The sequence below is a fragment of the Cryptotermes secundus genome, unplaced genomic scaffold, assembly GCF_002891405.2.
Source record: "Cryptotermes secundus unplaced genomic scaffold, Csec_1.0 scaffold589, whole genome shotgun sequence".
In the NCBI taxonomy this organism is placed as follows: Eukaryota; Metazoa; Arthropoda; class Insecta; order Blattodea; family Kalotermitidae; genus Cryptotermes; species Cryptotermes secundus.
The window spans coordinates 264,601-276,704 of NW_019718279.1; the positions used below are offsets into that span (position 1 = coordinate 264,601).

General features: G+C 37.7%; 1 protein-coding gene across 5 annotated transcripts in view; it reads left to right on the top strand.

Annotated features, from left to right (window-relative positions):
* LOC111875362 (thyroid receptor-interacting protein 11) overlaps positions 1-12,104 on the top strand; it is a 264,752-nt gene that overhangs the window by 174,150 nt on the left and 78,498 nt on the right. For all 5 annotated transcript variants that reach the window (XM_033755822.1, XM_033755825.1, XM_023871565.2 and 2 more), the window contains one exon: positions 2,133-5,368. In XM_033755822.1, the coding sequence (XP_033611713.1) occupies positions 2,133-5,368 (3,236 nt within the window). The remainder of the gene's footprint in view (positions 1-2,132; positions 5,369-12,104) is intronic.

A 12,104-nucleotide genomic window follows, 5' to 3' on the forward strand; every position in this document is an offset into this window, starting at 1 on the left:
AAACTGCCAGTGATCTACCAGCCCCTCCTATCGTCGTATCTTGCTTTAAGCAAAAATATTGGTAAAAATAACATGACATATGATGTTTGTTGTAAAAGCAACTAGTAACTGGGCTGTGTCTCTGATGTCTGTAGATTCATCCAGTTGGAGGGAGACAGCAACATAATTGAAAACATCTGTCAACAACTGTTCAGTTATGTTTCCACACACAATTTCTATTCGCAGAACAGTGGCGTTTCTTGATAATTGAAGATCTTGAATAGTAGCTGTGATCTCTCTCTTATTTTTAAATCCTTCAAAAGATTATCACCTATTTCAAGAAAACGCTCTTTTACAAATTCCCCTTCAGTGAAAGGTTTGCATTTTCTAATGATCAGATTGCTGACCTTGAAGAATGATTTGGTTGCATTGTTAGAAAGTGACCTTGGTTTTGCCATCAACTGTTGTTGAGCAGCTAATTTTGATTTAAGTTCTTTGAATTTAATTGTTCCTTGCATCCTGTTGTGTATTAAATGAATATTAGAGTTAATTTTACCAACCACACAACACGTTTTTATTTACTATCACACTACATGTTTCGACCTCAAGAGGTCATCCTCAGGTGATTGCGTGTGATTGTGCAATTGTGTTCATACACCTGAGGATGACCTCTTGAGGTCGAAACATGTAGTGTGACAGTAAATAAAAATGTGTTGTGTGGTCGGTAAAATTAACTCTAAGTTCTTTGAGCTTAAGTTTACGAATTTCACTTCTGGGTGGAAAATCAGCATAATACTTATTGCCGTGGAGAGCATTATAATGACATTCCAGATTACCTTTTTTGGGGAAGGATACTGAGGCGTTGCATTTTCCACTTTATTGATTAAACTGTTTTATCGGACACACGCACACAGACGCTTTCGAAATTAATAAAATAACATGGGCAGAGCACTTGCTGTCCCTTTGATTACACTGAGCTCATCCCCAAACTCTTTAAGATTTGTTTAATGCACAGCAAAGCGACAAATCTCCACTAACAGCTAATATAATAATACGTCTCACTTGTTATTTCAACGTACAAGGATTCACAGTTGACTGGAGGGCAGGAACAAAGTGAATCACATGTTCTGTCGATCACTCTTGCATCAGAACACATGGCTGATGACGAGTGATGAAATAAGAGTTCACGTGATAAGGGTAGAGCAAAGACTTCCCCACAGTTCACTTAACACAAGTATAAAGCAATTTTCATATAAGCTACATAAGAACAGAAATATATAGGAATGACTAATACGTATTTTCCCTTCAAAATTCACATGCTTTTCTCATATAATTTCCTTATAGGCCTATGAGATAGACCAAAAACCGTGCAGCAATTGATGTGTTGGACATGCCTGCTCTAGAGTAATAAATCTCAGGGATATTTTAAAAGGATAATTTGACTTCAGCTTTGTATGTAAAAGCTTTGGCTTACAGTTACAAATTAATTGTACTTTATCTGAATGAAATATGTGTAAGTGGATTCTAAATAGTCCTGATGACAGCATATAGCACACAGAATTACTGGTTTTTGGACTTTGTCCATCATCTGTGTTCTAAAAACTACAGAACCCAGTCGTTTAGAAAGTGGATCTGGGCCAGTAATTGAGGTTAGCACTTTCTCACTTGAGAGCAGAAAGAGATCCATTTTCCAAGACATTGTGTTCTCTGGTTTTTAGAATACCAGACGAGGGACAGAGTCCAAAAACCCAGTAATTGTGAGAAATGTACATATATTATTAAATATTTACATTCTGTTGTGTTACATTTAATATAGTTTTATCCAGGTAGGTATCTGCTCCCTTTTATGAATATCCATGTACGAAAATGATTTTCATATACCTCCATTTTCTGGAATCCAGTGCATTGCCATGAAAATCATTGATTTGCTCACAGGAAAAGAATGAGAGGTAAATTTATGAAGTTTTGGCATATTAGAAATGCTCGCTTATCCAGGTGATGATGATGATGAGAGTGGCCAGAAATGAAAGATGAAATGTGATTATATTTAGGGTGCATATTTATCCTTCTAGGAGGCAGGCATATGTCCAAAATCATTGTAATTTTATTCCCATGTATTGTGACCCCTTGCTCTTTGTGCTTATATTTTCCAGATCAGTTGCTCAAAGTAAAGCAGTCACTTTTGAAGCAGAATAAAACATTGCAGTCTGAATTAGAAACCATGAAGCAAATATCTGGTTTTGAGAAGTACAGATATACATTACGAAGTGAGAGCTTTGAAAAGATTGATGCTGGAACAGACTGTTTCAGTCCTGCTTGCATGTGCAGAGAAGTGCAGACAGAACCATGCAATGACATTGAGAACAGTGATGAAGTATATGCAAAATGCAGAAGGAATTTGGAGATAGAATTTCAGGAGAAAATTTTGAAGCTTATAACATTTGAAATCCCAAAAGACTATTTTAGTGTTAACAGTAATAGTAAAGATGACATTATGCCAATGGGGATGGTAGAAGCTCTAGTCAGAATGTGTGTAGAATGTAAATGGCAAAGAGACACACTTGAACGTAAAGTTGCAGAGCTTGTGAAGGAACTGCAAGACACAAAACATATGTATGAGGATCGCAACAAGGCAGCCCATGAACTTGACTCTGAGTGCAGGATCCTGAAGGGAAATATTGAAACACTTATAGAAGAGCTGATGGTTAGTAAGAATGGTGGCGGGGAGGGATTAGCTCCCATCCCTGAAAATAATGAGACAGAAGCAATGGAGCAGAAAATCATGATGTTGGAGAATGAGATAGAAGTGCTAAGAGAGGCAAGATTGAACCTAGAGGTTGATGCAAAGGGACTAAGAGAAGAAGTGGAGACACTTGTCAAGAAACTGCAGACAGCAAATGCAATGCTGCGGAACCAAGAGAATTTGGAGACAGAATCGAACAGGTGGCAGGAGGCAGCGACTAGTGCAGGTGGACAGTTAAAAGAGGCTTTAGCAGTAAAATGCTCCCTGGAGGAGGAGGTAGAAGGGTTACGTGGGGAGCTGCAGAAGTTGGAGGCCATGAATAAGGATCAAGTGTCCTCAAGTGAGAAGATACTAGAAGAGTTGCAGGAGGAGATTGCAGAGCTTCAGGAAAGGCTGCTTCAACAGGAGGAGTTGCAGAATCAAAAGGAGGCTTTGATGAATACAGTAACCTATACACAAGACCAGTTGGAGCTCTCCAATATGGACAGATCTAAATTAAAAGATGAGGTAGAAGAACTGCAGAAGCAGATTGAAGGTTTGAAGGCCATGGGAAATTTGCAGACAGAAGTTGCAAGCTTGCAGCAGCAACTTTCTGAGACACGACATGTAGAAGAGCAGTTAAGAGGTAAAACAAGACAGCTTGAACAGGCAGCACTGAAGATATCAGAATATGAGCACCATTCGAAGGACTTAAACCAACAACTGAAAAATTGTAAAGAGGACCTGGAGGCTTTGAAATGTAAATTGAATGATACAGAAGCTCAGCTAAATGAAGTACTGAATACTAAATCATTGATGCAGAAGGAATTGGGTCATATCCAGGAAGAATTCAATCTAAGATTGAAAGAAATTTCAAAATTGAAAGAAGAAAAATCATTGATAGAACAAAATCTCATGCATGTTGTAAGTGACAAGTCTAATGCAGAGTGTGAATATGAAGGAATTTTATCTGATCTTCATAACAAAGACATAGAAATGGAGAACTTGAAAAAAGTGAATCTGGAATTAGAACAAGAAGTAGAAAGACTCTATTTGGCTAGAGCAGAGATGGAATGTAAAGAGAGGAGCCTTCAGGCCACTGGTATGGAAGTTGAAAGATGGAAGGAAATGGCCAAGGCATCAGAAAGACAGTTAAATGAGGCACTGCGAGTGCGAGATGAACTGGAACAGGAATGCAAAAGGCTGTATTTGATCGAGACAAGAGTACAAAATCAGGAACATCTAGAGAGGGAAGTAGAACAGTTGAAAAAGTTGTCAGAAGGAATTGAGCAGAATTCTAATCAGTTACTTAGTGATAAATTGTCATTGGAGAAGCAGTGTTCATACATGAGAAACCAACTTTGTGATCTTGAAGATATGGAGAAAGATGCAAAAGAGAGAGCAGACAGTGTAGAGCAGCAACTTAATGATGCATTGCATGATAACGCTGAACGAGAAAGAAAAATTCAAATGATGCATACCATTGAAGAGAAGTTCAAGAATCTGGAAAAGGATTTTGTCAGGCAAAAAGAGTTGAGCTTTAGTCTCCAGCAGGAGTTGAGTGAAGTTGCATTATCAAAGTGTGAATTAGAGGCAGAATGTAAGAGGCTGCTGGCTATGGAAGGAAAGCTTCGAAATCAAGAGACCCTGGAACTAGAATTGAAAGAGTTGAGACAGAAGTTAGCAGCTGTTGAACAAGAACTTAATGAAGCTGTATTGGCAAAATTGCAGCTCCGGGATGATTACAAGAAAATGGACTCAGCATCCAAACTTCTGAAATCTGAAGTCTCTACACAGAAAGAGGAAAGGGAAGGCCATGAGGAATGTGAAACGTTAGACAGTCACGAAGTGTTGAAGGCAGTGGAAGAACAGCTACAAAGTTTACAGAGAGAGCAACAGAAAATTGTGGATGATCTTGGTGAGAAGACATGTGAAAATGATAAAACAGAAAACAGTCTGTTTTTGCAAATGATTTCAGAACAGAAATCACATTCACCCGAATGTGAGGAAAAATATCAATTTGAAAGCAATGACGCAATAGAAATGGCCAAGGAGACTATAGCAAATCTCTCTACGATAATAAAGGATAAGGATGCAGAAATTGATGCTCTGAATAAAAAATTAGAAAGCTTCCAACATCTTCATGACATCCATTCTGTAAATGAAGAGTTTATAAAATTCAGAGAGGCAGTCTCAGAACAGCTCACCAGACTTAATAAAGAGAGGACAGAGTTAATAACAACTGTGCAAGTGAAGCATCAAGAAAGTGTTCAGTACCACAATGAAATACAGCGACTGACTGGCGTGCTGGATCAGGAGATGAAAAAACTTGAAGAGATGAAATGCCAGCATGCCAACTTGACTCAGCAGTATGAAGAGAAAGAGAAGATGGTACTCAAAATGCAGAATGATTTCGCTGCTGCTCTGCTAAGAATTCAGCAGCTTGAAAAGGGATGGGTGCAGTTTTCTTCTCTGAATGAGTCTGGGAAAGGTAGTAATGCTGAATTTACACAGATGACATCTGAACTTATTCAGCTTCATGCACAAGAACAACAAGCAAAGGAAAACCAGATTCAGATGCTACATTCACAAGTTGCTGATTTGGAGAACCATTTACTGCTCATGTCTGAACAGAAACACGCTGAAGGAGTCTCTCCTCAGAACAAGGTGAGGTGCAAAATGAACAGATAAATCATTTCCATGATTTATTCTGACCGTCTTACAGTGCATAAATGTATTCACCTTACTCTTCTCTCTTGCACTACATGTTTCAGCTATTGCTATTGTATTGCTATTTGGTATGCTGGGGCATTTCTCCAATTGATTATAATCAATTGGAGAAATGCCCCAGCATACCAAATAGCAATACTATTATCCAAAACACTACAAGAATACTTACAATTGCCAAACACATATAATATACATAACTCCATACAATTAATGAATGACCTAAACACCATTATAATGAATGAAAACATAAGATTATGTTCATTTGATATAGAGAACATGTATACAAACATACCTAAGAAAGATATAATGAACATAACTAAAAACATGCTACAACACAATCATAATACAGACATAAATACACAGAGAAATTATGTGCATATTGACTACTATACTAAACGAAAATTATTTTCAGTATGAACAAAAATATTACAAACAAAGAGATGGTTTAGCTATGGGAGCTTCAACAACTGCAATATTAGCAGAAATATACATCCAGAACGTGGAGCACACACAAATATACAACATATTAAAAAATCAGAAAATAATTGGATGTTTCAGATAATGTTGACAACATACTAATATTGTATGATATAAACAAAACAAATATTGACAACATGATTGTGGAATTTAATAAACTGCGGCCAACGATAAATTTCGCAATAGCGAAAGAGAACCATAGATCTATAAATTTCTTAGATATAGGAATATATAGATAAATGGAAAAGTTACAATTCTCAATCCACCGAAAACACTGCAACGGACATAATAATACCAAGTGACTCATGTCACCCACAAGAACACAAGATATCTGGTATTAAATACCTCATAGATCGAGTAAATAACTACCCCATCACCAGAGTAGCAAAAGATAATGAGATAGAAACTATAAACAACATTCTCATAAATAACAAGTACAACACAGATATAATTACAAAACTAACTACAAATAACAGAAAACAAAACATTGCAAAAAAGCAGAACATTACAGAGAATTCAGAAGAACAAAAAACAAACAAAATGGGCAACATTCACATATATAGGAAAAGAAACAAGAAATATCACAAAATTATTTTGAGACACACAATTAAAAATAGCATTTAGAACTAAGAACAATTTACAACATATATTAAAATCAAGACCACGAATAAATAAATATAACAATAGCAGCATATATAGTATGAAATGCCTAGATTTCCCCAAGGAATATATAGGACAAACCGGGTGGAAATTTGATACCAGATATAAAGAACACATACATGACATAAGACACAATAACAGCAGTACAGGATACTCAGAACACAAATTAAACACAGGACATGCATATGGTACTATAGAAAACACTATGGATATCATAGCAACAGGTAGGAAGGGGCAATACTTGAACACATTGGAGAACTATCATATATACAGAATGACAAAGAAAAACACACATATGAACAGTATAAATGTAGAAATATATAACCCAATATACCAGAATTACACAGTATCTACACAGAACAACATAACAACACCCCACCACCTACCCCCACAACATCATAACTCAATCAAAACGAAGACAGCACACACACATACCCAGCAGGCCTAGCAGTATAACACACACAGTTGCAGGAGCAAGACACAACACAAAGCACAGTGAGTATTAAACATTATAATACCACACGTAACAAATAAAATTCAGAACGTGGTATTAATGAATAACAATTTCACGTTACAGATACACACATGAAAGTAGGAAGAATACTCTGATAGAAGAAGATAGGTGTGACTCGCGTATTGAGATACGACATAAGGATAACAAATCCTGAACAGTTTTAATATTTTTAATATTTAAAATTTATCAATATATCTGACGAATATATATTTTAGTTATTTAGTATAAAGAAAACAGGGCATGCAATTAAGTAGTTCAACGTACATTGAAAAGCACCTGAAGATGGCACTTTAGTGCTGAAACATGTAGTGCAAGAGAGAAGAGTAAGGTGAATAAATGTATGCACTGTAAGACGGTCAGAATAAATCATGGACATAAATCAGTGCAACAGGACGCTAAAATATAACATTAGATAAATCATCAGTACTCTTGGTATGACATAATTTATGTACGTTGAAGTAGAATATTCCTTATGATTCTCTCAAGGATTGTTGCAGTAGTGGAATCAGTACATATCAATTTAATCACTCATTTTAGAAACATCGTGGGTCACAAAAAATAAATTGCTTGAAATTTATAAACTAACTTATAACAATAATAATAATTTGGCACTACAGCCCCAGTTGGCCTAGGCCTACCTCCATGAACTTCTCCATTCACTTGGTAAAAAAATTGTTACTATAGAATCACTTACTCTGATTAAGGCAATCAAAGAGCTCAGTGAGCTCAGGATGTGTCTAAAATGAATGGTCATATTTAAAGCAGTGAGTAAAAAATGTTGTGTTTCATGTAATACAATTTTACATTTCTTGTGCAGATGTTCTCATGAATCATGTTTGTTAGCCATTCCAAAGCCTCTGCCCCCCCCACTCAGAATTAGGTCATTCAAGATTTGTGATGGACAAAGTGACACTGGATCAGGTTTTCTCCAAGTACTTCAGTTTTTCTTGCCAATTCTCATGCCACTGACTGCTTCACACTCATCATCTATAATCATCCATGGCTGCTACAATAGGCCAGGCAGTGGCCGATATGCCAAGTGCACTCAGTCTCACCTCACTGCAAGAAAAGAAGTTTCTAATACCTACATATTATTCATTCATTCATCAGTAATCTGTCAGACGACAGGTCCACAGTCTCTTCCAAAACAATTCCTCCACTTAATGCGATCTAGATAGAGCTTTCTCCTTCAAATGACAGTATCCTCTTCTGTCCCCAAGGTCATCCAGCATCTTCTTATGTCTTCTTCCTCGTCTTCTTGTCACTTCTATCCGCCCCTCTATCTTTCCTTCAATAACTTCTTTCAGAAGGCAGTTTCCGCATAAAACATGACCAATCCAAGTAGCCCTCCGTTTTCTTATTTCGTGTAGGATATTCCTCTGCTCACTGACTCTAATTAACACTTCTTCATTTCTCACATAATCGGTCCAACTGATCTTCTCCATCCTTCTCCAACACCACATTTCGAANAGCACAGTTTCTTCCTTAGCCATTAAAACAAGGTCATCTGCCTATTTCACAGTTTGAATAATTTTCCCTCATAATTTGAAGTCTCCAAGCCCACCCAGAGCTTCCTTGGTAAGGCATTCGCTGTACAAGTTGAACAAAATTGGTGATAAAAGCATCCTTGTCAAACTCCTTTTCCAATCTTCACACTTCTTCTCTCCCCTCTGCCCCGTCACACTCTAACTTTCTGATCCATGTACAGTTTACTAATCAATCTTCTTTCCCGCCAATTGATACCTGTTTCCTTTAGGATCTGCATTAATTTGTACCAATTTACACGGTCAAATGCCTTCTGCCAGAGTATAAAGCAAGCACACAGTTCTTCATCTATCTCCAAAGTTCATTCTGCTATAATTCTCATCATCCCAATTGCATCCCTGGTTCCTTTTCCTCTTCTAAATCCAAACTGATCCTCTCCTTTCAATTCTTCTTTTAAGTTTCTTTGCTGTATGTGCAATAAGACTTATACTTGATGGTTTTTTGTTGTTTCATTATCGATGTAAAGTATAATGGTAAAAATGTGTGATATAAAACATCTTCAGACCCTTGGTGCATAGGGTATATACCAATACTACCAAGACCAAAGAGTTGTGATATGGGATAGGATTCATGCATATACATGAGAAACACAACCAAAACGAAGACAGCACACACACACACACACACACACACACACAGATCCAGCAGTACAACACATGCAGTAACAGGAGCAAAACACAACACAGAACACGATACAGAAATATATGTAGGAGGAATGCTCACATAAAAGAGGATTGACGTAATTCGCGTGTTTGAGTGCGACGTAGGAAGAATCCTGAAAAGTTTTATTATTTGGAATTCATCGTCCTATATGACAAACAGAGATCTTAGTCATTTTAGAATGGAGACATTGTGGCATGCAGTACAATAGTTTAACGTGCATAAAGACACCTGAAGATGGCACATTAGTGCTGAAACATGTAGTGTGGAAGTGAAGAATAAGGTGAAAAAGTGTGTACACTGTAAGATGGTCAGCATAAACCATGGACATGAATCAGTGTAACAGGACGCTAAAATATAACAATGAGAAACAACTTGTCACAATACTATATGTAATGATCACATCCATGTACTAGCTAAAAACAGTGTCTGCATGTCCAGCTTATGTAGTTCAACACTACAAATCCATAACAGGTACAACACTCAGCCTTCAGACTTTCAGCAACTTTGCATAGAATTTTTAAATACTGTATGACATAATTTGTATCCTCTACTTTACATTGCTGTCACCTAACACATCCCCTCTACTAGTTCATATATCCAAGCCCATGCAACGCCTATGGCTCATACTCCATTTTAACTAACCAAGACAGCACATTTTAACATAACTCAACATATATATACTGGCCATTGTACAGATCATAGCAAATAATAATGAATGTACCAATTACCTGAAGGTGGCCTCCATGGCTGAAACACGTAGCTACTAAGAAATAAATATATAATAGACCATTATACACTGTAGTTGTGCAAACAGAACTTCCATTGTAAGTATATGTGATGTTTCAAGTACTGGCTCTACACCTGTTTTGAAATGATTGATTGTCATTATACTGGCATTTATATATATTAGATTTGTGGTAATGATCGGCTCAAATGAAGCATATTTTCAGTACTAAGCTTGCTTAGTTCTTACCACTCAAGTTAAATCTTAATATCTGCAGAAGTGAGTTTCATCAGATCAATTCAGATATCTTTTCTGTGACAAATATACAGTATGTGCAGTAGAGATAGAAGTGTGCTACCTGCAACAGTGTAGCGGTAGTTCATTGCATAATCATAGAGGGAGCAGCACAGGGATGTCCATGCCAGTGACACTGTGTCTATTTAAACAGAACTTCTTTACTGATGGCTGTAAAAAGGTGATATGAACATACCAGATTTTGTAACTGCTAAAATTGTCTCTGTTTTTCCTTCAAGTATGTCTTGTAGCACATGAACAAGTTTTGCAACACATTCAGAAGTTGCAAAGCACTTAATTTACTGCACAGTTACAGCATGCCACAGCCCTATTTAACACTGTGTAGTGCACTTCCCAAATGTTACGAGAATTTTTTGCTACATTTATGTATTTTGCATATGGACATAACCAATGCAATAAAAAAGGAAACATGAAGAGAGTGTGAAGTAGATTTTGGCCCCAGTGGATATGAAGATGGGTGAGCTGTTCTTAACCAACTATGCGTTACCGTAGTGATCATGGCAGCATGCAGCAGGTATGAACATGGAGTGAGGCAAATCCTCATGCCGTTGTGTAGTGTAAAAGTGGTGCTGTGTTGTGCTGTAAGTATGCATTGTATTTATCACTCCAGATCTTCAGAATGTATCATAGAACTTACTTACGTGCTGCTAGGCATGTTTGAAGGCAGAGTGGGGTAAGTTCTGGCAGTTTTTATAAAATATGATATTTTTCTATTATCTTTTTCTCTGTAATCAGTATGGCGTTTTGTTGAAATAGAGTTGTATGTATGACTGAAGGGGTAGGCCTACTCGGCCCTTGCACTTAGACCTCAGTGGTCCGTTGTGCTTCCCCTTTTTAATTATTCCCTCAGCAACCCCATGCTTCGGATGAAGCGCAGGATTTTGGATGTGGGGGCGTCGAAATAGTCACTTGGTTCCATAAAGTACTGACCAAAGTGACATAGTCTTAAAGAAGCTAAAGCCTCGCATTCACACAGGACATGTGTGGCTGTTTCATTTTCTATCTGACACCTCTCACAAGTGGGACTATCACTTAGTCCCAGTTTGAACAGGTGTCCTTTGAGGTGACAGTGTCCTGTAAGTAGTCCTACCACCCATCATAGCTGGTTCCTGTTGAGCTTCAACAGTTCCTTCACTCTTTTATCAGAAGGTCCTCGTATGAGTCCCTTAGCTTGCCTGAGTCCAGTTAAGGATTCCCAGTATTTCTTATGTTTTATGTTAGTCCAGTCCCTGATTGCCTGTTTGGCAACTTCTAGAGAGATGCCACAGGCTGGTTCAGGTCCTATGAATGGATGTTCAGCTCCAATTTTAGGTAATTGGTCTGCTGCTTCATTTCCAGCAATACCCTCATGCCCCGGCACCCATGTCAGTTGTACCCTGTTATGTTTGGCCAGTTCCATGAGTGTTTGGTGGCAATCCCAGACCAATTTTGAATTGATCTGGTGGTTGTCAAGTGCTTTGAGTGCTGCTTGGCTGTCAGAATGTAGATGTTCCTAGTTCTATAATTCCTATCTAAATTCTCCATAATACATGCTTTAATGGCATATACTTCTGCCTGGAATACTGTCGTGTACCGCCCAAGGCTGAAACTAAGTTTCCGCCTCGTACCATGGCAGTACACACCAACTCCAGTGCCTCTATGTTTCTTGGAACCATCTGTATACCAGATCAGTCCCCCTTCTCTGTCAGGCTGAAACCCGTCTTCCCATTCACTCCTTTCAGGAAATCTGACTGTGAAGGGTTTTTCATATACATGTCTCAGTATCATTTTGTCAG